The 27,828-nt window shown below is 36.7% G+C and overlaps 1 protein-coding gene and 1 non-coding gene across 6 annotated transcripts in view; both read left to right on the forward strand.

Annotated features, from left to right (window-relative positions):
- Positions 1-23,837, forward strand: part of CEP57 (centrosomal protein 57) — a 47,310-nt gene extending 23,473 nt beyond the window's left edge. The window contains exons 3-12 of one of the 5 annotated variants that reach the window (XR_004481080.2): positions 5,750-5,929; positions 6,289-6,410; positions 9,781-9,897; positions 10,999-11,076; positions 13,856-13,963; positions 14,513-14,590; positions 19,762-20,000; positions 20,793-20,937; positions 22,311-22,437; positions 22,625-22,832. Coding sequence is in view for 2 of the 5 variants with exons in the window: in XM_004265456.3 (XP_004265504.1) it covers positions 5,750-5,929; positions 6,289-6,410; positions 9,781-9,897; positions 10,999-11,076; positions 13,856-13,963; positions 14,513-14,590; positions 19,762-20,000; positions 20,793-20,937; positions 22,625-22,855 (1,298 nt within the window). In the remaining 3 variants the exon portion in view is untranslated. Of the gene's footprint in view, positions 1-5,749; positions 5,930-6,288; positions 6,411-9,780; positions 9,898-10,998; positions 11,077-13,855; positions 13,964-14,512; positions 14,591-19,761; positions 20,001-20,792; positions 20,938-21,446; positions 22,438-22,624 lie in introns of all 5 variants that reach the window. The other 4 variants (XR_007478974.1, XR_007478973.1, XM_004265456.3 and 1 more) reach the window with 4 other exon arrangements.
- On the forward strand, positions 4,833-4,905 carry TRNAD-GUC (transfer RNA aspartic acid (anticodon GUC)). Its single transcript has one exon. It is a non-coding gene; the product is annotated as a tRNA-Asp (tRNA).
- Positions 23,838-27,828: the final 3,991 nt, after the last annotated feature.

Below are 27,828 nucleotides of genomic sequence, written 5' to 3' on the forward strand. Positions count from 1 at the left end.
ATGATGGACACTTACGTTGTTTCCATCTCCGGGCTATTGTAAATAGAGCTGCAATGAACATTTTGGTACATGACTCTTTCTGAATTATGGTTTTCTCAGGGTATATGCCCAGTAGTGGATTTGCTGGGTCATATGGTAGTTCTATTTTTAGTCTTTTAAGGAACCTCCATACTGTTCTCCATAGTGACTGTATCAATTTACATTCCCACCAACAGTGCAAGAGGGTTCCCTTTTCTCCACACCCTCTCCAGCATTTATTGTTTCTAGATTTTTTGATGATGGCCATTCTGACTGGTGTGAGATGATATCTCATTGGTTTTGATTTGCATTTCTCTAATGATTAATGATGTTGAGCATTCTTTCATGTGTTTGTTGGCAGTCTGTATATCTTCTTTGGATAAATGTCTGTTTAGGTTTTCTGCCCATTTTTGGATTGGGTTGTTTGTTTTTTTGTTATTGAGCTGCATGAGCTGCTTGTAAATTTTGGAGATTAATCCTTTGTCAGTTGCTTCATTTGCAAGTATTTTCTCCCATTCTGAGGGTTGTCTTTTGGTCTTATGGTTTCCTTTGCTGTGCAAAAACTTTGAAGTTTCATTAGGTCCCATTTGTTTATTTTTGTTTTTATTTCCATTTCTCTAGGAGGTGGGTCAAAAAGGATCTTGCTGTGATTTATGTGATAGAGTGTTCTGCCTGTGTTTTCCTCTAAGAGTTTGGTAGTTTCTGGCCTTACATTTAGGTCTTTAATCCATTTTGAGTTATTTTTGTGTATGGTGTTAGGGAGTGATCTAATCTCATACTTTTACATGTACCTGTCCAGTTTTCCCAGCACCTTTCTCCACTGTACATTCCTGCCTCCTTTATCAAAGATAAGGTGACCATATGTGCCTGGGTTTATCTCTGGGCTTTCTATCCTATTCCATTGATCTATATTTCTGTTTTTGTGCCAGTACCATACTGTCTTGATTACTGTAGCTTTGTAGTATAGTCTGAAGTCAGGGAGCCTGATTCCTCCAGCTCCGTTTTTCGTTCTCAAGATTGCTTTGGCTATTTGGGGTCTTTTGTGTTTCCATACAAATTGTGAAATTTTTTGTTCTAGTTCTGTGAAAAATACCAGTGGTAGTTTGATAGGGATTGCATTGAATCTGTAGATTGCTTTGGGTAGTAGAGTCATTTTCACAATGTTGATTCTTCCCATCCAGGAACATGGTATATCTCTCCATCTATTTGTATCATCTTTAATTTCTTTCATCAGTGTCTTATAATTTTCTGCATACAGGTCTTTTGTCTCCTTAGGTAGATTTATTCCTAGATATTTTATTCTTTTTGTTCCAGTGGTAAATGGAAGTGTTTTCTTGATTTCACTTTCAGATTTTTCATCAGTAGTGTATAGGAATGCCAGAGATTTCTGTGCATTAATTTTGTATCCTGCTACTTTACCAGATTCATTGATTAGCTCTAATAGTTTTCTGGTAGCATCTTTAGGATTCTCTATGTATAGTATCATGTCATCTGCAAACAGTGACAGCTTTACTTCTTCTTTCAGATTTGGATTCCTTTTATTCCCTTTCTTCTCTGATTGCTGTGGCTAAAACTTCCAAAACTATGCTGAATAAGTGTGGTAGAGTGGGCAACCTTGTCTTTTTCCTGATCTTAGTGGAAATGATTTCAATTTTTCACCATTGAGGATGATGTTGGCTGTTGGTTTGTTATATATGGCCTTTATTATGTTGAGGAAAGTTCCCTCTATGCCTACTTTCTGCAGGGTTTTTTTTTTTTTTTTTTTTTTTTTGTCGTATGCGGGCCTCTCACTGTTGTGGCCTCTCCTGTTGCGGAGCACAGGCTCTGGACGCGCAGGCTCAGCGGCCATGGCTCACGGGCCCAGCCGCTCCGCGGCATGTGGGATCCTCCCAGACCGGGGCACGAACCTGTGTCCCCTGCATCGGCAGGCAGAATCTCAACCACTGCACCACCAGGGAAGCCCCTCTGCAGGGTTTTTATCATAAATAGGTGTTGAATTTTGTCGAAAGCTTTCTCTGCATCTATTGAAATGATCATGTGGTTTTTCTCCTTCAATATGTTAATATGGTTTATCACATTGATTGATTTGCATATATTGAAGAATCCTTGCATTCCTGGAATAAACCCCACTTGATCATGGTGTATGATCCTTTTAATGTGCTGTTGGATTCTGTTTGCTAGTATTTTGTTGAGGATTTTTGCATCTGTGTTCATCAGTGATATTGGCCTGTAGTTTTCTTTCTTTGTGACATCCTTGTCTGGTTTTGGTATCAAGGTGATGGTGGCCTCGTAGAATGAGTTTGGGAGTGTTCCCCCCTCTGCTATATTTTGGAAGAGTTTGAGAAGGATAGGTGTTAGCTCTTCTCTAAATGTTTGATAGAATTTGCCTGTGAAGCCATCTGATCCTGGGCTTTTGTTTGTTGGAAGATTTTTAATCACAGTTTCAATTTCAGTGCTTGTGATTGGTCTGTTTATATTTTCTATTTCTTCCTGATTCAGTCTTGGCAAGTTGTACCTTTCCAAGAATTTGTCCATTTCTTCCAGGTTGTCCATTTTATTGGCATACAGTTGCTTGTAGTAATCTCTCATGATCTTTTGTATTTCTGCAGTGTTAGTTGTTACTTCTCCTTTTTCATTTCTAATTCTATTGATTTGAGTCTTCTCCCTTTTTTTCTTGGTGAGTCTGGCTAATGGTTTATCAATTTTGTTTATCTTCTCAAAGAACCAGCTTTTAGTTTTATTGATCTCTGCTATCGTTTCCTTCATTTCTTTTTCATTTATTTTTAATCTGATTTTTATGATTTATTTCCTTCTGCTAACTTTGGGGTTTTTTTGTTCTTTTTTCTCTAATTGCTTTAGGTGCAACATTAGGTTGTTTATTCGAGATGTTTCCTGTTTCTTAAGGTAGGATTGTATTGCTATAAACTTCCCTCTTAGAACTGCTTTTGCTGCATCCCATAGATTTTGGGTCGTCGTGTCTCCATTGTTATTTGTTTCTAGGTATTTTTTTAATTTCCTCTTTGATTTCTTCAGTGATCACTTCATTATTAAGTAGTGTATTGTTTAGCCTCCATGTGTTTGTATTTTTTACAGATCTTTTTCTGTAATTGATATCTAGTCTCATAGTGTTGTGGTCGGAAAAGATACTTGATACGATTTCAGTTTTCTTAAATTTACCAAGGCTTGATTTGTGACCCAAGATGTGATCTATCCTGGAGAATGTTCCATGAGCACTTGAGAAAAATGTGTATTTTGTTGTTTTTGGATGGAATGTCCTATAAATATCAATTAAGCCCATCTTGTTTAATGTATCATTTAAAGCTTGTGTTTCCTTATTTATTTTCATTTTGGAGGATCTGTCCATTGGTGAAAGTAGGGTGTTAAAGTCCCCTACTATGAATGTGTTAACTGTCGATTTCCCCTTTTATGGCTGTTAGTATTTGCCTTATGTATTGAGGTGCTCCTATGTTGGGTGGGGCTTCCCTGGTGGCGCAGTGGTTGAGAGTCCGCCTGCTGATGCAGGGGACACAGGTTCGTGCCCTGGTCCGGGAAGATCTCACATGCCGCGGAGTGGCTGGGCCCGTGAGCCATGGCTACTGAGCCTACGCGTCCGGAGCCTGTGCTCCGCAGCGGGAGAGGCCACAGCAGTGAGAGGCCCGTGTACCACACACACAAAAAATCTATTACATTTTTTATCTGATTATTCCAGGTATATCAAAGAATTATTGTTCCTTTAAATACTAGTCTTATGTCTGGGCTGTTTTCCTATTCTCTTAGTCTTCTCACTTGGTTTTTCAGATTTCTGAGTGTGTGTATTCGTGTTTCATATCTGTGTTCTTTCTAATTAGATTGTAGTCTCATTGCATACCAGCAAGAATAAGCTGGCTATATTATAAAATGTATCATTCCCCTATTTGGGGCCTGCCACATCCTAGGCACTGAAAAACTTGTTGAATTAATGAATTAGGTTAATACATGGGAATGGGTGCCTTGTTTTTAGTGAGAAAGCTCGATTTTTAAAAGATGGTAGTTCTTCCTACTTATTGTATAATTTACATGAAGTTTTATTTAAATCATTGTTTAGGTGAAATGATTCTGAATATTTAATTGGTAAGAATAATTTTGAAATGTTTTAAAGATTTATATACTGTGGGAGACTGGCAGAATTGATGTTTATATTATAAAGTTTTAGTAATGAAAATACTGGCATAATATTAATGAAACCAGAGTAAAAGAAAGTCCTGAAACTGTCTTGGGTATGTGTAAGTAATAATTATATCTGTATGTATAGATATATGTGTGAACTTGGTATATGATAAAGTTGCCATTTAAAGTTCTTCCTTCAATACAAAAATGTTTGTATTGACTTTTATTTGACTTAAAGAATTAAATGTAAAAGTGTATGAAACTATAATAAAGGAAAATACAAAGTTTATCTAATCGAGGTTACAGAACTTCTTAACAAAGAACTTGATGGGAAAGATTGTTAGATATAGCTATGAAAAATCAAAACATCTTTGTATCAAAACTAGAATTAAAGACAATAAAATGGAATGGGGAGACTAATGAAAATGGGCACAGAAATTCATAAAAGACGGCCAACGATATATAACAAAATATTTAAACTTTTAATAGAAATGCAAAATAAACTAACCAGAGTAGTATGGGTTTCTTAATCAGAATGGTAGAGATATTGTAATTAGTGATGGTCTATACTGGCAAAGACATGTACTTCTGATGAAAGTACAAATTGATAAAACACTTTTTGAAGGTACTTTGCTCAAGGGTCTTTAAAATATGAATATTCTGGGACTTCCCTGGTGGTCCAATGGTTAAGACTCTGCTCTGTCAATGCAGGGGGCCCGGGTTCAATCCCTGGCCAGGGAACTAGATCCCGCATGCCGCAACTAAGAGCCCGCATGCCACAAGTAAAGATCCTGCATGCCACAGTGAGGATCCCGTGTGCCACAGCTAAGACCGTCTGTGGCCAAATAAATAAATGTTTAAAATAAAAATAAGTAAATAAAATATGAATATTCTTTGATCCAGTAACTTAGTTTTTCAATTACTAATTGGTCACAAGGAAATAATCTTTTAAGTCTATCTGATTGCGTGAGGGAATGCTCGCAGTTCCATAATGCTAAGTGAAAACACTTAGATCAATTTTGATCTCAATTTATGTTATACACATAGGAAAAGACTGAAAGAAATGACCAAAATTGATAGTCATTATCTCAGGATTATCAGTTCTTTTCTTTGTTGTATTTTCCTGTGCTTTCTACAGTGAATATGTGTTATTTTATAATCAAAAGCTTTTTGAGGGGCAGAGTGCTTAGGGTTTTTTTTGAGATCAAAAAGAAATAGTCCTTTATGTGCTTGACTATTTTTAGCTCTATAATTGGATTCTGCATGTGATCCTATTAGTAAAACAAAATATTTATAGTTAATAATGTGCCTTGGGACAGTTTATGAATTTTGTATGATTAGCTAAATATTTTTACCATTTTATAAAATCTTTGAAATGTTTTTACCATGGCATTTTTTACTTGAGTACCTAGCACATTTCAGAGACTCAAAAGATGTCTTTAAATGGAGTTTTTTAAACAATTACCATGTGATGATAATTCCCAGAGTGATCCTCCATCAATTTTATTTTTTATTTAGATGAGTTTATTCTTTTTCAGTGAACTTTTTCCGTATGTATTATAGTATCCATGTTTGTATTTGGCAGCTATATTTTCTGCTCTGAAGAATCTTCAAGATAAAATTCGACGTTTAGAACTTGAAAGGATTCAGGCAGAAGAAAGTGTGAAAACCTTGTCTAAAGAAACAATTGAATATAAGAAAGTACTGGATGAACAGATACAAGAAAGGGAGAATTCAAAGAATGAGGAATCAAAGCACAATCAAGGTTTGTTTAATTATGAAAGAAATGAAACACTATCAAAATAAGTATGGTAAAATCACTCTAAAAGAAATTCCACATTAGTGTTTTCTAGTGCTTAGTGTCTTCGAGCACTACAAAATTACATTTATATTTGGGAGCATTTTGTGGAACAAGTGCTGATGTCCTGTATTATATTTACTGTCAGAATTCAAGGCAGATTAGACTAACATACAGAAAGAGAATGACTTAGGTCATCTGAAAAGGCTTCTAGAGCTACTGGAAAATGTTTATTATATATACTGTAGATTCATGTTAAGCAGATTCTTAAAACTAAAACTTCTGCGAGTGAGCTGATTTCTGCTTTTCTTATGAATTCTTTTTAGAGCTGACATCTCAGCTGTTAGCTGCAGAAAATAAATGTAATCTTTTAGAAAAACAATTGGAATACATGCGTAACATGATAAAGCATGCAGAAATGGAGAGGACATCTGTATTAGAGAAACAGGTATGTTACTTCATAGAGTCACTCTCAAGAAAAGTTAGTTACAGAGAAAATTAAGTTGATATAAAGACCTTTTTTCTCAGTGAGGACTAATGGTGCTGTTACAAGTAATCAATTCTCCGTCCATCTTAAAAGATAATAGTACCAGTAGTTCATTTTGAAAAACTGCTAGTGGAAGCTTTGAGAAAAATGTGGTTTGTTTTTTCAGCGAAGCTAAATAGAGGAGTTTCCTTTTTCGATGACCCTCACACACACTGCCATATCCTCTACACACAGCTTTAACAGCTTCTGCTTTGGAACAGTACAACAGCACAGGACTGAAATTACTTGGGATCAGTTATGGTGTCTGAAGATTTGATTGGTCTTCATTGTTATTGCTGTATTTGGTAGAGTTTTACTTAAATTGGAAAAATACTACACATTTAATTGTGTTTTCTTTTCAGGTCCTGTTAACTTCTTTGTACATTATCAAAAGTATAAATAAGCATATTATGTACCTCTCTGCCTCTTGAATTTTGTTTAAAGACTCAACTCAGGTAGCACATTTCAAGGTTCTTTATACTTTGAAAGACTTTTTTACAGTTGTTATTTTAACAAAAATATTTTGCTCTGTCAAACCAGAGGTATTTTAATTTAAGTAACCTATGCATTTACGAGAGGACATCTGCAATATCAGTCTCGAATATATTTTTTTAAAACATACCTCCTTTTCCTATTATGAATATAGAATTTGATTTCATCATGAATACCATAGTTTCTGGGCATCTTAACTTTATTATGCAAAAGTTGAATGTTTATATGCTTAATATTTTGCTAGGTACTCTGCAGTGTGAAAGAAATTAAATGCTTTCCTCCTCAGTCAGCTTTCAGTCATAGTTGGAGATATCAAAGAAATATTTGATTGCACAACAATATTTAAGAGGATGTTTCAGCAATTTTCATTTGTATTTTAGGTCTCTTTACTATGCCATTGAGTTTATATGTGACCATATTTTTTTGTTTCCAGTTGGGTCCTCTTCAGTCCACCTATTTTTGTTGTTATTTTAATTTACCATTACTTTGCTTTTTATTCCTTCATTTTATCTCTTTGAACACTATAAAAATTCCCAGTCTTAAAATCATTTTTTTTCTTATGAGAACTGTATACGTATATATATATTTTTATGATGAACTCTTATTCTTTGGAGTTGTTTATCTTGGGAATTCCATACTTCTAAGTTGTGTAGGCAGCCTTATGAAATGGTTGTGGGTTTGCCTTTGCTGGGGCTTGATGGGTTTCCCTGGTTCTGGTCTGCATTTATGATAATTTGTTGGCTTTGGGCTCCTGCATCGTGCAGATGGTACGTTGCCTGAAATTTATGTCACGTTCCTTGTGTATCTTATACACCAAGGCTATAGTCTTGCCTCGTGTAATATTTGGCTTCAGTATTACTTGCTTTTGATTTATCTTTTTTGCATCTGAAGAGTTCCCTTTCTTCAAACTTGCTATGCAATTATTATTATTTCTGTGTTTTCTCTGACACTTTTATGTGATGGATGGGGTTGGGAAAGGGATGGTGAGTTAAATCTGATTGGAAATGGCAAAACGTTACGTACAGTAATACGCAGTTCTCTTCATTGGTATATTTCTGTTCTCGGGTTAGAAAGCATCTGTAAGACAACCGTGAGATGTCTTGACTAATATTGATATAGTTATTAGACAAATATATATATATATATATGTATGTCTTTGAATTAAGCCCTGTTTTCATCAGTAAAGTTTGATTAGCCCATTTTATGAGTGGTTCCAATATTGGAAGTGAAGTGTGATTTGTGCCAACATTTAACTCAATGTATTATTTCAAGGGCAGTAACTATCCGCTAAGGTAGGTAGGAGGAAATTAGTAGTTCACACAAATTCCTGAGAAATTTATTGGTTTGTATTACTTTGTCATATTCAAATTTCTGTTAGTATGATACCTATTGCTATAGACTTGTATATGAAGATACACTGTTTACAAGTTCACGTGCTTAATGTTTTGCTTTTTACCAGTAGACCTCAGTTTAGCATACTTCCACTTCTTATCCTAGTTTAATGGTTTATCCTGTGGCTGTCAGTCCTTAAATCTGATAGGTGGCAGTCTTTTCAAATCCTTGACCCTAAGCCTGAAAAAAAAAAAAAAAATGATGGATGTTTTGTGTAGAATTCAGAGGAAGTGTAAATGTTACGTACCAAAACTGTGATTATTGCCTTAATTAAGAGATTAACTATGTTAGAGAACCAGACTAATTACAACTATTTGTGTGTAGCCTATATGTCTAGTAAATACCTTCATTCAGAGCGTATTAACAAGTCTTAGTATAGAGAACCAAATGTTATAATAGTATATAATAAGAACAAGATTTCACTTGTATTTGTTAATTTTCCTCTGGTTTCATCTTAATATTGTTTTCCTGGAATTCCTCTGTAGTACCTAAGTAGTTGTATGAAAAGCCAGACAACATCCCTAGTACTTATTTTACTTGTAACTGGAAGTTTGTACTTTTTAATTTTTATTTTATATTGGAATGGGGTTGATTGACAATGTTGTGTTAGTTTCAGGTGTACAGCAGAGTGATTCAGTTATACATATACATGTATCCATTCTTTTTCAAATTATTTTCCCATTTAGGTTATTATAGAATATTTAGCAGAGTTTCATATGCTATATAGTAGGTCCTTGTTGGTGATCAATTTTAAATATAGAAGTGTGTACATGTCAATCCCAAACTCCCAATTAATCTGTCCCCCTCACCTTTCCCCTTTGGTGACCATAAGTTTGTTTTCTAAGTCTGTGAGTCTGAAGAAACTTAGTATTTTTTTGATTTTTCAAAGGACTGACTTGTAAAAGTCAGTTTTACAATTGTCATGGTCATAGCCTACCTTTTCTCAAGTAAAGCTGGTTAGTCTCATTTTAGGTTATTGGGTTTTTTGCCTGGTTACGTTTCAAGGTTTTATATGGTGAAGGAATCTCAGATTCCTTTTAATTTTTTCAGGGAATTTAGATTACTTTTGATTAAGACCTGTAGATCAGATACTTAGGATAGAAACGTCATGAATGAAAAACTATTCATAGGAACACCTTTCTAAAAGTATTATTTTCACTTGTCCAACAAGTATTTATAGCCACTCCACTAGGCAAGTGGAGACCACAAAAATCAGAGACTACTGTGATTGTGTTTTATAGTCTTGTAGTATAATAACATATATGTAAGTATAAAATAGTACACTAAAAATATAAGAACTTTGAATAATCAAAAATAAATAAAAGCCAGACAAGTAGCATAGTACTCTCAGTGTTAGTTTTTCAGTTTTTTGTCAAATTATTATGCTGTATTTAATATTGTTTCCCAGGTTTCCCTAGAAAGAGAACGACAACATGATCAAACGCATGTTCAAAACCAACTTGAAAAATTGGATCTTCTTGAACAGGAGTATAACAAGCTTACCACAATGCAGGCCCTTGCAGAAGTCAGTGAGAATCTTTTATACTCATCAATGCATAATATTGGTTCTTATGTAAAATTGGATATGACCTTGTAGCAAAGAAACATATGGGAATTTTTTTTAAAGGAAGAAATGTAAATTTGGAGAGAAAGTTCACATTTTATCATCTTAGTGTACATAAGGAAGGAGTTCGTTTTGAAAATGTTGAAAGATGAAGTGTTTTTGAGTATCCTTAAGGCTTGTATCACTTCGTTTGTGTTCTCTGAACTAATTTTAGTTTTTTGTTTTTTGTTTTTTTAATTTTTATTTATTTTTGGCTGCATTGGGTCTTTGTTGCTGTGCGCGGGCTTTCTCTAGTTGTGGTGAGCGGGGGCTACTCTTCCTTGTGGTGCACGGGCTTCTCATTGCAGTGTCTTTTCTTGTGGCAGAGCATGTGCGCTAGGCACGCGGGCTTCAGTAGCTACAGCACGCAGACTCAGTAGTTGCAGCACGTGGGCCCTAGAGCACACGGGCTTCAGTAGTTGTGGCATGTGGGCTCAGTAGTTGTGGCTCGCAGGCTCTAGAGCTCAGGCTCAGCAGTTGTGACGCATGGGCCTAGTTCCTCCGCAGCATGTGGGATCTTCCCAGACCAGGGATCAAACCCGTGTCCCCTGCCTTGGCAGGTGTATTCCCAACCACTGCGCCACCAGGGAAGTCCTAATTTTAGTCTTAATTGATTCATCTGGGAAGTATTTAATACCACTGAGACTATAAAGTTTCAGATTCAGCTTCCGTGTAGCCCAGGGGTCCCCAACTGATGAGGAACCGGGCCACACAGCAGATGAGTGGTGGGTGAGCGAGCAAAGCGTCATCTGCTGCTCCCCATGGCTCACATTACAGCCTGAACCATCCCCCCCCAGCCTCATCCGTAGCAAAATTTTCTTCCATGAGAAACCGGTCCCCAGTGCCAAAAAGGTTGGGGACCGCTGTTGTAGCCTATATGGCTTCATACGGAGGCTGTGTTCTTTGCCCGTGAATTTTACCCATAATTCTGTGGAATTGCAAAGGAGAATCATGGATAAAAATTTTACAAATAGACACTGAAACTCTTTTCACTATTATCACTTTTAATATTTTTATCACTAGAAAAAAATGCAAGAGTTAGAAGCAAAACTCCATCAAGAAGAACAGGAAAGGAAACGTATGCAAGCTAAGGCAGCCCAGGTAAGTTGAAATGTGAGCAGGTAGGCTCCTCACATTTCATGCTACTCTTTATATATAAATAGATGTAGATGTGCGCTGCTTTGATTATTTATAATTTGGAATGATCCAATATATAAATTTGCAGGCTTAGCTTAATATGGAAAACTATAAACATATTTTTACAGACAGAAAGTAAAAGCTGAGCAATTCTTTAGGGTTTTTTAAATTGTGGGCTTTCTATCAGCTTCATTTTTTTTTAAATCAATAGACTAAAAAATATCAGCGACTGTGTACATAATATAATATGTAATCATCTAAAACTTTTCACATTAGTCACTATTGGAAATGTTTGAAAGCCTCATTCAGTATCCTGCTTGTAAGTGCTTCCCTTTTTTGGTGGCCTCGAGACACCAGGACAGTAGCTGAGGTAGTGGGCTACACAACAGGTGGTGACCCATACTAATTTACAAAAGCCACCATATAAGGAAAATGAGCTCTCCTCATTTCTAGCCTTGAATTTTTATCCCATGCAGTGGCCACCAGGTAGAATAGGTGAGGCAGTGTGAATTCACAGAATCATTGAGTTTATATATACCAACTAGAACTGCATTTCTAGAAGATATAGCAACATTTCTATATCCAACAAATCTTACAGGCTAAATAAAATACTTCTGTTTATAACTGAAGACTCTCCCCATGTGAGCTTATTAATTCAAATACCTCTTGTTTATTGCCCCTCCCCTTCCAAAGTCTTTAAGTTTTATAACATTTACATGTATCTTTTCTCATAATATTAACACAAAAAGCAGGTCCTGATTCCAAAACAATTAGGAGAGGAGGCTCTGCAGTTCAGGTTGTGGCCAGATGCCAACGGTGTCCTGGGCTTACTTCATAAATGTGCTCGCAGGACTGTAAACATCTATTATCTCATCTTTGTTATCTTGTCTATTTTTTCCAGTGCTTCCCAGAATTCATTGACTTAACATATTCTCTTTCTATTAAACGCGATATATTTTCTTTCTCAAATATTTACCTTCTGATCAATTCGTATGTACTTTTTACCTCTCTGTGCTTTCTGAGTTATATAGTCATGTGGCTTTATTTTTGACCACCAACAAATTTTGAAATTACTTGATTTCTCTCCCCATTCCACGTTTTGGGGTAGGTAGGCCACTTTACTGTGCCTTTGTTTCCTCACTCATAACATGCAAACTTTAAAGTTATGCTTTATATACACTGTGGTGGTGAGTTCTACTATACATGGAATACAGAATTAACAAGTTCATTATTTTATGAATTTAAAAAATTATTTTGTGGTAGTTTTATTTTGTATTTAGCAGGCAAAATGTTGGGACAAATCAGTTATTACTGGTAATATATCAGTAAAGGTTTTGAGTTCTGAGTTCTGATAGTGAACACTGTTGTGGTAGAACAGGGGCCGGGGTTGATACATGGTTCCAAGTCTAACCATAATTTGTGTAGTCCTGGGCGAGATATGTAACCATTCGGAGCTTGGGATTTTACCACTGATACTGGTCTTTATTTTACATCTTCTTAATGTTGGAGAGTTCCAACAAGAGGAAATATAATGAAAGCACTTACAAATGTTAAAACTCTGCCACACAAATATATGACAGCTACTGGGAAGAACTTAGGAACTTAAAATAGTTCACATTTTTTTTGTTTTGTATACTCTTCAAACTCATTGGCTTCATAGGTCTTCCAGAGTAGTGATTTCATGTTCATGGAATTATGTCCATTCAATTTACTACGTATAAAGCATCGTTAGATGTGTGGGAATGTAGACACTCCTGAGAGTAGGAATCCCTGTGTTCCTTTGTCACTGAATAAATTCTATCCCTAAAGAATGCAGTCATTGTGGGAAGCATTAGTAATGATCTCAGGATTTCTTTTAACTAATCCATTGGTTCTGAGTGTTTGAGCTCCATCATAATTTCCTGAAGAACTTTAAAATACTTTTAAAATAAAAATTTCCTCAGCCTGGAATGTTTAAAATCATGACGTCTGGAGAGGCACCTAACAATCTGAATTTTCTCATAAACTCCAGACAATTTTGATACATAGGCAGGTTTGAAAACCACTATTCTAGACAAATACACATGAACACAGACACACACGAACACACACATACCTGTGTATATGTATGTAATTATATTTTTTAAGGAAAGTTGAAAACAGCAGTCCTTGTTTGAAATCCTTAGTAATTGTTTATGGAATTTCTACCATATTAAATTAATGTAGTTACTAAGCTTCTAGAGAAAAGGGCTTGATAACATTCTCTGATATACCTCCCAGTTGTTTTGGACATAGATTTCCAGTTCCTTTTTCTTACATTGTTAAGTGTATGAGTTTTTAAAAGAGGAAGAAATTGTACTTTGTTCTCCAGCTGCTTTGTGTCTAACGTTGTTGTATATGCTGTGCGTGACAAGAAGAAAATGTTGAAACATTGGTTTGGAGTTAGAAATACTGCCTTTAACTCATTAGATATAATTTAAGGACCAACCTCAAATAAGGAGCTAAACGTTTCCAGGCTAAGTGAAAGGACAAATTATAGGACAGCACTTTAAGTACATTGAGAGAGTGGTATTGATTTAAAATATTGGATAAATGTTGACGGATTGATTCCAGATATAGCTACACAGCTATGATGGGTTTTTCATTCTATACTATACGATACTACTGTAGGTTTTTTTAACAGGCCTTTACATGGCAGATCTCAAATTTGAATCATAGCTTTTATTTCTACAGTATTAACTTTAGGCTCTCATATTTTTCCTAGTTGCAGATTGGTCTAGAAAGAAATAGACTTATCTTTGAAGATAAGGCAACTTCATGTGTTCCCAATGCAAAAAGAATTAAAAAAAAGAAGTCAAAACCACCAGAAAAGGTATGAAAAAATAACCATTAAGTCAAAGTGCTGGTTATTACTTGGCATAGTTTATGTGAAAACACTTATAAACCATGTGGTACTTCAACCTTGGATGAGTAAATCTCTTTCATTCTCAGTTTCTTCATTGGGAAAATGGGGATAAGTAATACCTACTTCTAAATTTTCACCCTGACAGTGAGATAATATATATGAAAGTGTTAGAACTACACAGCACCGCACAAATGTTAGTTATTGTTCAGTATCGCATTATCTTTTGCACTTAAAAGTTTGTGTATATACACATGCACGCGTGCGCGTGCACACACACACACAGTTTCTCTACTGAGACTGTAACTGATGTTTTGTCAGGAACTGTTTTTTCTTTCCTAGCCTTTCCTAGGCTAGGATATGTGGTGACGAGCATTATTAGGAACTCCAGACCATAATGCCTATAGAGATAAAACAAGCAGTAGCCCAGCAGTAAGCTGAAGTTTCAGGTTAGTCCTATATGGCCAGCTTTTATCATCATGTGAGTAAAATTGCTCTTCTTTTTTCTTTTCCATGCAGAAAGATTCTAGGAACTATTTTGCCGCACAACCACATTATAGATTATGCTTGGGTGATATGCCATTTGTAGCTGGAAAGGTGAGTTGGTCGAACTCTGGCTTTTTTTGTACAACTTAGATCTTTGAATTAAATCCACTCATCTGCCTGTATACCTATAAACGGCGGAAATATTTTTCTGCTTTTTTACCAGTTGGATCATAGTGATGTGAGAATGAGATGAAGGAAAGTTTTATGGGACTGGGGGAGCAGGGAGGAGACTGGGGGGACACTTTAAAGCAGGTAGAGTCTATGCAGAAGGGAACTTAGGAGCAAAAGCAGAGACTCTGGTTTGCAGAAGGTGTGGTTGCAGATAGGAAATAGTATATTTGTAGCACTGGATTTTTAGGATCAGCCCTGTTGATTTATATTTAGATATAGATAGATATTTAAATGAAAAGAAGTCACATCCTCTTTGTCCTCACATGCTTATTACGTATAGGATTCATTCTCCAAGAAGCAGTCATACATAGACTTGAATCTTAAGTTCCTTTAGTGCTTAAAAATGTGGAGATGATAATTTTATCAAATATCAGCAAGTACTGGGTGATTTCTAAGAAGTGCTTAACATTGTGTTAGTTTATACCACTTTTTCATTAATGTTTGTGTTGCTGGTTATAGATGCCTTGAGTATCCAACTAGATTGTGAATTTGAGAAGCTTGAGGAGTAAATTTTTAATTTTAGGTATTTATTTGTTTTTGTTTTTGTTTTTGTTTTTTGCGGTACGTGGGCCTCTCACTGTTGTGGCCTCTCCCGTTGCGGAGCATAGGCTCCGGACGCGCAGGCTCAGCGGCCATGGCTCACGGGCCCAGCCGCTCTGCGGCATGTGGGATCTTCCCAGACCGGGGCACGAACCCATGTCCCCTGCATCGGCAGGCGGACTCTCAACCACTGCGCCACCAGGGAAGCCCTATTTGTTTATTTTAACCCCACAGTAAATCCTCAGTGAAAGCTTAGGGAATGAACTATTTCCTAGCTTTTCCACTTGCCCTTTGTAGATGCGTGCGGCCAAATCACTTTTAAAAAGTTTTGTCATTGGCTTTCCTTTACCCTAAATTTAACCTCTCCTTAGATTGCAGACCATCTTTTGACCTACCAAGGTCAAAAGGTTCATCTTTGAACCTTTGTTCCTAACCAAGGTTCTTCTACTTTGCCACAGAATCTTTGATTTGGGCTGGAAAGTTTCTCAAAGGATGACCAGCTGCATCAGAATCATTGACTATGCATCTGAAAAAGCAGATTACGAGGCCCCACCACAGTTCTGATAAATCAGAATTTTCTGGGTGTGGGACCTAGAAAGTATAGTCAGTTGTTCCCGAGTCTCAATCTAATGTTCATTTGGATTTGGGACCCACTTAGTACAGTTCCCTGTCCAATGTTTTCGTTATGTAAGCATCCAGAATAATGGTCATGTACTCTGTCCAAATACATCTACTGATGAGACCTCATTATACCGTCAAACAGCCCTTCACAGTTCTAGACAGCTTTATTTGAAAGTTCTTAAGTGAGATGAAATCTGTCACTATAAATTCTACTCATTGGTATTTTTTTCTGTTCTCAGGGATCCACATAGACCAAATGAACCCTTAACTATAGGAAAATTTTAAAACTTTAGAAAATAGCTGTATCTTTTTTTAAACCTTATATTGATAATAGATTAAGGGTTTTTTTTTTGTTTTTGTTTTAATTAACTAGTTTTTGGCTGTGTTGTATCTTAGTTGCAGCATGTGGGATCTTTGTTGAGGCATGCAGGATCTTGTTGCGGTGCAAAGGCTCTTCATTGCAGTGTGCGGGCTTCACTCTAATTGTGGTGTGCTGGTTTTCTCTTCTCTAGTTGCAACACGCAGGCTCCAGAGCATGTGGGCTCTGTAGTTTGCGGCCCGTGGACTCTCTAGTTGAGGCGCCTGGGCTCAGTAGTTGTGGCACACAGGCTTAGTTGCCCCACAGCATGTGGAATCTTTGTTCCCAGACCAGGGATCAAACCTGCGTCCCCTGCATTGGAAGGCGGATTCTTTACCACTGGACCACCAGGGAAGTCCCAGATAACTGTATCTTTATTCTCATCTCCTTATTCTAGGTTATAAATAATTCTTTTTCTTCAGCTATTCATCATAAGATATGCTTTATGAGTTTTTTTTTTTTTTTTTGCGGTACGCGGGCCTCTCACTGTTGTGGCCTCTCCCGTTGCAGAGCATAGGCTCTGGACGCGCAGGCTCAGCAGCCATGGCTCATGGGCTCAGCTGCTCCGCAGCATGTGGGATCTTCCCGGACCGGGGCACGAACCCGTGTCCCCCACATCGGCAGGCAGACTCTCAACCACTGTGCCACCAGGGAAGCCCTTTATGAGTTTCTTAACCATCTCCTCACTCCCTTCCTGAATCGAATATAGTCCTCTAAATGTGGTGTGTCTAGCACAGGATAGAGTGTCTTGGTCATGTTCTGGATAGTCTGTTAACTCAGCCTAGTATCACATTAATGTTATGGGGAAGCCACAGCATCCCTTTCACTCATTAATTCTAGAGTCATCTGAAGTAACAGGTCTTCTACTTAGTCTTAGCATCAGCCTATCTAGGTCCTATACTTGTGGAGTTGATTTTTTTATACAGAATTTTTAATCAAATGGAGCACTACAGGAATTGATTCACCCTATCCCACATTAGATTAGAATCTAGTTCAGTTTTCCGTTATGTATGTGTTATCCCCAAACTTAGTTTGCCTATCTTTGGTAATTCTCACTGAAGTCATTAATACTTGAACAGGACAGGTTCAAACATAGGGCTTTTCAGCCTGAGGTCTTTTGAAGTTGTAATTTGTACTTTTGTGAAATATTCAAACAGCTAAGAATGTGCTGTCATGTGAGCGTTTCCCAAACTTATCTGTTGTGGAGGACCAGTTTTTATTTTTATTTATAGAGTCATAAACCAGTACATTTGTAAAGTGAAATAAAGGTGAATTACTAGAAAAAATGAAATTTAAAAGACAAAATACACGTTCCAATTTTTTTAATTACTAGATTCAAGACATAAAATTTCCTTAATAAATAGAGTCGGAAAAATAACAGGAAAAATAACTTCAAGATTCTTTTAGCTCTTCTAGTTCCTTTGCCTTTCCATGTGAATTTTAGAAAAAACTTCTCTACCAAAGAAAAGGTCTTGCTGGAATTTTGATAGGAACTGTATTAATTTGGGAGGATTGACATCCTTGTTGAGTCTTTCACCCCATGAGAATGGTACATCTCATACTTATTTAGATCTTTGATTTCTTTCATTAGGATTTTCATCATACTAGTCCCATTCCTGTTTTATCAGATTTATATACAAATTTTTTTGAGCAATTGTAAATTGTGTTGTTTTAATTTCAGCTTCTACATGATCATTTTATTATATTTGAGTTTTTATGTTAATCTTATATTCTGTGACCTTGCTGAATTCACTTATTAGTCCTAGGAATTATTTTTTGGATTTACGTAAGCTTTTCTATGTGAAGAATCATGTCATTTGTAAATAAGGATAGTTTATTTCTTCCTTTTTAATTTGTGTGCCTTTTATTTCCTTTCTTGCCTTACTGCACTGGCTAGGATTTCCTGTATCATGTTGTAAGTAAGAGTGATGAGAGTGGATATCCTTGCCGTTTTGCTGATCTTCAGGGGAAAGCATTCAGTCTTTCACCGATAAGTATGATATTAGCTGTAGGTTCTTTGTGCTCTTTGTCAACTTGAGGAAATTCCTCTGTTCCTGCTTTGCTGAAAGTTTATACCCTTAATGGGTGTTGGATTTTTTCAAATGCTTTTCTTCATCAAATGATATGGTTATGTGATTTTTCTTGTTTACCTTGTTGATATGCTGGATTACATAGATTCATTTTCAAACATTGAACTAGCCTTGCATTCCTGGAATAAACCCCACTTGGATGTGGTATATACATCTTTGTATATATATTACTAAATTCAGTTTGCTACCTAACAACAAAAACTAGGATAAAAAGAGCATCTGTTTAGTTTAGTTGAGTGGTTTGTAAACCTGGCTGATTAGAATCAACTGGCAGACTTTTAAATGTACATTTCTAAGCCTTGACCACACACTGATTGAGTTTGGCATGCTACCTAGGAATCTGCATTTTAAACTAGCTTATGGAGCCAAGTTGGCCCAACCGTCTGTTTATAAATTGAAGTTGCACATTGAGACTTGTTCAGTGTTCAAAACAAAAACAAAAATTTTGAGAGGGCTACCAGGTTTTTCCCGTTGCTTATGTGACAAACATGAACTTAATGCTTCCTACTAGAGGACAGAGAAATGAATACGGTAATAGTCTGTACCACCTGGAAGTGCTTACACTACTTAATAGGTGAAAAAGACATGCAAACACAATTACAATATATTGTGATAAATCCTGTGATCGAGATAAATGCCATAGGTGATCTGAGAATGGACCAATTAATTACCTGGATGTTTTAAGAAAGTCTTTACAAATCATGTATTTGAACTGGGTTTTTAAAAATGGTATAGGGGCTTCCTGGTGGCGCAGTGGTTGAGAGTCCGCCTGCCGACGCAGGGGACATGGGTTTGTACCCCAGTCCAGGAAGATCCCACATGCCACGGGGCGGCTGGGCCCGTGAGCCATGGCCACTGAACCTGCGCGTCTGGAGCCTGTGCTCCTCAATGGGAGAGGCCACAACAGTGAGAGGCCCGCGTACTGCCAAAAAAAAAAAAAAAATGGTATAAAAATTGGCACACAAAAGAAATGGCATGTGCAAATACAGTTCATTCAAATAGTGGAGAGCAGGTAGGAGATAGTGGGACATGAGGCCAAGGTGTAGAAGTTGCAGCTTAGTGTTATAGGGCCTTGATTTCTGTGCTGAGGAGTTTGGACATTAGAGTCAACGAGCTTAACATTAAAGGGTGTCAAATGGAAGAACGTGATCAGAATAATATTTTTGGAGGATAACTGATAGAACTATGGAGTTAGAGACTGAAGAGACTGGGAGCAGGGGACAGTTGGGATGTTCATGCATAGCTAATAGAGATGGGTGTGTAGTAGATAACACTAGGGTGGAGAGTAAGGGGAGACTGGAGATGCACTGTACACCAGGAGGTTTGTGTCACAGGCTTTTCTGCAGAGGCGGAGAGGGTGTTTTTACCCAGGCTTAGGGGGGAAAGAGAAAACATTTTTCCAGAGGATGTGGCTTCAATTACTTCTCTTCATTTTCCTTCAGTCCACCAGCCCTAGCCATGCTGTGGTAGCCAATGTTCAGCATGTCTTACATCTAATGAAGCAACACAGTAAAGTCTTGTGCAATGATCGAGTAGTCAGCAGTGTTCCTTTGGCAAAGCAAGTGTCTTCACGAAGTGGGAAAAGCAAGAAGTCAGCAACGCCTTCCCCCTCTAGCAGCATTAATGAAGAGCTGGCAGAGGTCTTAGAGACTTTACAAGATGAATTTGGGCAAATGAGCTTGTGAGTTTCAGTTTTTTTGTTTTTTTAGTTATATTTAGTTCTAAAACCTCATTTAACTTCTTGGTGACTTTATTAATTCTGTCATATTTCAATATTTTAAGAAATATTTGTTGAACACAGTCCTTGCACCAACCACTGAACAAGTTACTAGGACTTTAACCAATACAACTGTTCTGGGTGAAATCTCTCCTTTTTCTATAACTGTTAAATGTTTTGGAGACCAAGGTTTACATTTGGAAGCTTGATCTACATTGACTTTGGCTATACGTAACTGATAAGTTAGGAATTGAGTGTTTGAAGAACAAGATCCTTCTCTAGACTTTCCTTTTCTACATATGTAATGCTCTTGTGGGGGAGGTAGAGATATAAATAATAAGTGCTTTGAAATTAAGAACTCTTCTTGCATTTGCATCCAGTACCTTTTTTAAACTTTTACACTATCACTAATAATATGGAAAATTTTGCTCTATTTTTAAAAGTTGAGTCTTTTTTTTTTTTAGGTTTGTTTTTATGTGGACCATTGTCTTTATTGAATTTGGTACAGAATTGCTTCTTTTTTTTATGTTTTGGTTTTTTGGCCGCAAGGCATTTGGGATCTTAGCTCCCTGACCAGAGATCGAACCTGCACCCCCTGCACTGGAAGGCGAAGTCTTAACCACTGGACCACCAGGGAAGTCCCAAAATTGAGTCGTTTTTTAATGCGCAGAGCAGTGGTCCCATGGTGAGTGAGATGTAGTGGACTTAACCAGCTGACACAGGAAACTTAACCAGGCTCTCCTGTTTTTTATACAGTGACCACCAGCAGCTTGCGAAACTTATCCAAGAATCACCAACCACTGAACTGAAAGACAACCTAGAGTGCGAACTGGAGGCATTAGTGGGCAGGATGGAGGCAAAGGCCAATCAAATAACTAAAGTTCGAAAATATCAAGCCCAGGTAACTGTTTTCCTTAACTCGTTTCTAATAATTAAAAAAACAAGAGTAAAACAGAACAAAATAACCCCTTTTCTTCAAATATGTTAATTGATGCCCTTGTAAGTGTATCATAGAAAGAAAGCTACAGGAAGTATTTTTCACTGTAGACACTTATTAATTCATTGCATTAGTTATTAAGAAATGGTGTTAAGCAGGCTAAGAAAGAGGACACTGTCTTGAAGTCTCAGAGTAGATTTTATAATCTAAAATACATCTTCCAAGTACTGAATATATTTCATATTCTTATATGAACAAGCTTTACCTCTGTGATGAGTTTAAATGGTTCCGAGTTTACCCAAGTCTTTTTAAAAACACCTAGAAATTCTTAATTTCTAAAGGAATAAATCGGATGTAAATATGTGAAAAAGATCTTTAGTTACATTTATGTTACTAATCATATTAATAAAACAACCATGTATTTAGTATCTACTAAGTGCAATGGGAAGTCACACTCCAGGGTTTCCATCCAGAGAGAAGTGTAATGACTGGTGTATTTAAGAGAAGACTGTGACTGCCGGGAGGGGGTAGAGACAGGAGAGGGGCTGCGAGACCAACTACGCCATTTAAGCTTATCTTGATCAGAGGTCACCGGTGACTGCAGTTGGGGAGAAGTAGACAGATTTGAGGTGAGTCTTGGAAATAGAATTATCAGGGCTGCTTGCCGCTGGATATCATGTGGAGGGAGAGGACGGTGGTACAGCTGACTGAAATGGAGAAGACTGGTAGCAGAACAGGTTGGCAGACATTTATTAATTGGTTGCTGTGTAATAGGCACAATGCTGAGTGCTCTATGTCATCTTATTTAATTTTCATGGAAGGCTTATGAGGTGAGTATATATTTCATTTTACAAATGAGGAAACTGGAGCCAAGGTCCTGGGAAGTGGGCATACCCTAAAATGAAACTATGTAACTGGACATAGTGGACATACTGGCTCACTGGTAAATGGCAGAGGTATGATGCAGACTGGGGTCCAAAACCTAGCTTTATAAGTATTTTTTTCCAAAGTTCACATACTAAAAATAAAACAATAAATACAAGCAAATGATTCCTATAGGAGTAATGATCTAATTTGTTTCCTGTACATTAGATTTAACTTTATTCTAATGGAACACCAGTGTGCCAGCAGCTAAAGTAAAAATAAAGCTCCCTATTTGAAATTAAATTATTCTAAAAGGTGAAATAATAAAATTAAAAATCCTTTTCATAGTATTAATACATTACCATTACATCCCTTCATCCATCTGCAACGTGCTTCTTTGTCTGTGCAGACTAGTTTCTAGGATGCCTTTCTCCTTCGTGTATTAAAATCTTGTCTTCCATTTCCCATGTCAGATTTTTTTGCCGCCTCCCTGAGACCTTCCCCCGAACTCCCTTGCTTCTCACTCACCCTGTGCTGCACTTTGGCAAGTCTTAACTTCTGATACAGCACCAGAATTGATGTGTTGACTCTTGCTTACAGGTGTTTATGTCACTATATATTTTAAACACTGTTAAATGACTAGTACAATAGATTTTTGAAGCCTTTAAAAATATAAACCCAGAATATATTATATGTGTTTTAGTATGAGAGTTAGAAATAACAGTTTTCAGAAAAATATGTTTTCATTAATTTCTCCTTTTTTCCCTGCCTTGGTTTTTTGGTATAGCTGGAGAAACAGAAGTTGGAGAAGCAGAAGAGGGGATTAAGAACCACCAAAAAGACTCTTGAAGAAGGAAACAGCAGCAGCCGTTCTTCTGCAACCACAGGGACCACAAATAAGAAGGACTTTGCCAAACCGAGACCTGGAGAAAAAAGCAGGAAAAATCTTCAGTTATTGAAGGACATGCAAACCATACAGAATTCATTACAGAGCAATAGTTTGTGTTGGGATTACTGACTGGTACCAGGTCATAAATGTTATTCACATAATCCGTACCTCATCAATCAGATGTTGACAGTTTACTTTCCAGGTCTCATACTCTTACGTTGGAATTAATTAATAGCAGGTATTGAGGGGCCCAAGCTTCATTACATAGGCTTCTTGTGTTACATATCACAACTAAATGTTAACCCATCTAAGTGGAAACCAGGGGAGTTTTAAAGGCCAAGAAGCCACACGTACTCTGTTTCCTTGTTTGAGATGAATTTGCTGTACTGAGATATTGCACTTTGTAAACAAATTACCAATGTTTTACTTGTGGGTGTGATTTTTTTAATAGCTCTATATATCTAAGTAAAATGAGGTTTAAATTATCAAAGTATGAGGCTGTCCCATAGGCAGTGTTTGAAAAGTCTCATTTTTAAATCTTCCCCTGGCGTGAATTGCCCACTTCTCCTTTTCAATGCAACCATTAAATGTACTTTGTTTCAACTATTGATGGAGGTTTTCTGTATTTAAATATTTATACATATTTAAGAGGATTGTTTTCTTTTGACACTTCAAACATTGATCAGTGTTAAATACATCTTTATCGATGTTAATCCACCATTAAAAATTTTTGAAGACCGAAGCATTCATTTTAAATCAGTTAACTGTGAAGATTACAAAAGCATGTTTAAAACTATAAACAAATTGTAAATGAGGTTTTAGAATGAAGAGAGAACGGGAGGTGTTGTAAAGCATATATGTTTGTATTTTTAGATAATACCTGTTTGTAATCATGCTATTTATTTCAAGGCATTATGGTTTTTAATCTTAAAACTTAGAAGAACCCCTTGGCTATTTACTTTTATTGGTGTACAGTGTGAGTGCAATATTAACTGTACACATGCAATTGTCATTGTGTTAATAATGTAAATCGCAATTTTGAATAGATCAAGACATGTTAACTTTTTATAAATTTGCCACTGAAATCAATAAAGCAGCTTTCTTAAGGACACTGAAATTTTCCTTAACAGCCTGTTAATAAAGGCTTTATTTGTTGCATTCTATCAAAAAAATACACTTTTAAATAGGACATTAACGTATTATGAGGAACAGTAAGAATATATGGTATTTACTACATAATTTACTTGCCTTTTTCATGCTTACATAGATACTAGGCCCAACAAAACTGGATTATCTCATGGTATAATGTTAAGATACTCTTAAGAGTACTAATGAACATGTTAACTAGATATTAAAGCAATTCCTTTTTTGCCTCCCCTGGGATTGAAATGGAGTTCTAGGATTTTATCTAGACAACAGCATGAATTGTAGTGGCTGTCTGGGCACTAAGCTTGTTAGGCCTTTTACTGAATTCATTGTCTACAAAGTTTTTAATTAAGTGTCCTTAGATTTGGGGGTATTTGTGAATCTCCTAAAATTGTGTGTACACCTCTGCTTACATGTACAGTTTTCTTCCTTAGCAAGCAAGGTATGCTTACAAGCGGGCTGTAGACACCTGAATTACACGTTTCGGTACAGTGTGGTGGTGGCATGTGTACCACAGAGGCGGTGGCACAGAGGTGAGGCATGGCAGAGAAGGGAGTGATGAACAGGGATCATATCCTGGAGGAGGAAATGATGCCTAAACTCTACAAAACAGGAGTAACTCCAAGGGAGAACAGTTCCAGGTCAACAAGGTAAAATGAACAAAAGCAAGGAGGCAGGAGTCTGCCCTTTATATGGGAGAATTGGGACTAGCTGAGCAGTACTAGTACATAAAAGTTGAGGTATGCCGATGACAATGGAAGGGTAAGCAGACAAGTGACAGGAGGCTCAGGAGCTTCGACTTAACCACACAGGCCTCTAAATTTTATATCCCTGATCATAAAGGAAAAAGGTACACCTATGCAACCAATACTCACAGATAAATATAAAGTTATAAAACATAGAACTCTCCACTCAAAAGTTTTGTGTAAATATATAAAAAGTGCTAAGACCACCCTCCCAGGCTTCCACACACCTCAATGGATTATCTTTTTTTTTTTAGATTTACATTTGTTAGAAACACTTTTATTACAAGTGTTTTTCATTACATGCATTACAGAATGGGTATCATTTGCATGCACTGAAATAACACTGCTGAACACAGCTTCAGCTAGCTTTGCAGGAAGTATCTTTATTATGTCCTCTTAACATGCATTACAAAATGGGTGGGTATCACTTCCAGTCCCTATAATGACACTGTGCTGAACACAGCTTGCAAGTAGCTGTGTTAGAAACATCTTTATTATAAGGGTTTCTTTTTAATTGAACAAATTTGACATGTAACATTGTATAAATTTCAAGGTGTACAATGATTGCCACTGTAGTGATATTTATCACATTAGTATAATATTGTCTATATTCATTATATTATACATTATCTCTATGGCTTATTTACTGCTTGTTGCAAGTTTGTACCCTTAACATCGATCTTATCCCTCTAAGCTCCATCTCCTGGTCACCACCATTTTACTGGTTTTTGAGTTTGACTATTTTAGATTCCACATATGAGATCATGCAGTCTTTTTCTCTGACTTACTTATATCAGTATAATGTGCTCAAGGTCCCTTCATGTTGTTGCAAATGGCAGGATATCTTCCTTTCTCGTGGCTGAATAATATTCTATTGTGTATATATACCACATCATTTGTATCCATTCATCTATTGATGGGCATTTAGGTTGTTTCCATATCTTGGCTATTGTGAATAATGCTGCAGTAAACCTGGGAATGCATATATTCTCTTTGAAATTCTATTTTCATTTCCTTTGGGTATTTACCTGGAAGTATGTTAGCTCAATTTTGAAATTTTTTTTTTTTTTTGTGGTACGCGGGCCTCTCACTGCTGTGGCCTCTCCCGTTGCGGAGCACAGGCTCCGGACGCACAGGCCCAGGACGCTCCGCGGCATGCGGGATCCTCCCGGACCGGGGCACGAACCTGCGTCCCCTGCATCGGCAGGCGGACTCCCAACCACTGCGCCACCAGGGAAGACCAATTTTGAAATTTTTGATGAGCCTCCATATTGTTTTCCATAGTAGTTGGACCAGTTTACATTCCCACAACAGTGTACAGTTGAACACTGTACTTGTAGATGTACAGTTGAACCTTGTAGATGTACAGTTGAACACTTGAACAAAAGCATTTCTGCATTCAGAGATTCAACCAAACTCAGAGTTCACTGAAAAAACTAAGTGGACCTGCACAGTTCTAACTTGTGTTAAGTGTCAACTGTATAAGGGTTCCCTTTTCACCACATCCTCACCAGCACCCGTTATGTCACTTCTTGGTGACAGCCATTCTAACAGGTATGAGGTGTCTTATTATGGTTTTTATTTGCATTTCCCTGAAGATTAGGCATGTTGAGCATTTTTTCATGTACCTGTTTGCCATTCTGATATCCTTTTTGGAAAAATGTCCATTTAGTTATGCCCATTTTTTAGCTGGATTGGGTTTTCTTGTTGTTATTAAGTTGTATGTATTGTTTACATATATTTTGGACATTAAGTCCTTATTTAATATATGGTGTGCAAAAATTTTTCTCCCATTCAGTAGGTTATCCTTTCATTTTTTGTCTCTTTCGCTGTGCAGAATTCTGAGTTTGATGTAGTCCCATTTGTTTTTTGCTTTTGTTTGTGCTTTTGGCGTTATGTCCAAAAAATCATTGCTAAGACCAGTATTAAGGAGCTTCTCCCCTTCTAGAAGTTTTATGGTGTCAGGTCTTATGTTTAAGTCTTTGATCCATTTCAAGTTATTGTTTTTTAAATTATGATTTCTGTTAATATATTCAAAGCAGGACTTGATTACATTATCAAAAATTGCCCCCTCATCTCATTTACTATCTAATTAGCCTGTTTTATTCACAGCACTTATCATTATTCAAGTTAATTTTTGTGAATGGTGTTAGATAGGCATCCAATTTCATTGTTGTGCATGTGTTCTTCTCTGGCTTCCCAGCACCACTTTTTGAAGAGACTATCCTTTCCCCATTGGGTGTTCTTGGCTCCCTCGTCAAATATTAGGTGACGACTGGGATTTAATTCTGGGTTTTCTATTCTATTCCATTGGTCAATGTGTCTATTTTTGTGCCAGTACCATAATGCTTTTATTACCGTGGCTTTGTAATATAGTTTGAAATCTGAACGCATGATATCCACAGCTTAGTTCTTTTTTCTCAGGATTATTTTGGCTGTTTGGGGTTTTTTTGTGGTTCCACAAAAATTTTTGGATTCTTTCTTCTATGTCTGTAAAAGAATGCCTTTGGCACTTTGATGGGAACTGCACTGAATCTGTAGATAGCTTTGGGTAGTAAGGACATCTAGTAAAGTCCTCCATTGGATTCTTCCAATCCATGAACATAGGATGTCTTTCCATTTGTGTCTTCTTTGATTTCTTTCAGCAGCCTTGTTGTTTTCATTGTACAGATCTTTCACTTCCTTGGTTAAACTTTTCCTCAGTAGTATATTGTTTTTGTGCTATTTTGAGTGGGATAGTTTTATCAATATTTTGTTTTCAGATGCTTCATCATTAGTGTAAAGGAATGCAACTGACTTATGTATGACGATTTTGTATCCTGGAACTTTACTGAAATTGTTGATTAGTCCCAACAGTGTTTTGGTTGACTCTGGGATTATCTATATATAAAACCAAATCATCACAAATAGAGACATTTTACTTCTTCCTTTCTGATTTGGATGCCTTTTTAAATTCTCTTGCCTAGTTGGTGTAGCTAGGAATTCCAATACTATAATGAATATGAGTGGTGAGAGTGGGCATCATTGTCTTGTTCCTGATCTTAGAGGAAAAACTTTCAACTGTTCTCCATTAACAGCTGTGGGTTTATGGTACACAGCCTTTGTTATATTGAGGTATATTCTTTTTTTACCCAATCTGTTAAAGGTTTTTATTATGAAAGGATGTTGTATTTTGTCAGATCCTTTTTCTGCATTTATTGAAATGATCAT

The sequence above is a fragment of the Orcinus orca genome, chromosome 8, assembly GCF_937001465.1.
Source record: "Orcinus orca chromosome 8, mOrcOrc1.1, whole genome shotgun sequence".
In the NCBI taxonomy this organism is placed as follows: domain Eukaryota; kingdom Metazoa; phylum Chordata; class Mammalia; order Artiodactyla; family Delphinidae; genus Orcinus; species Orcinus orca.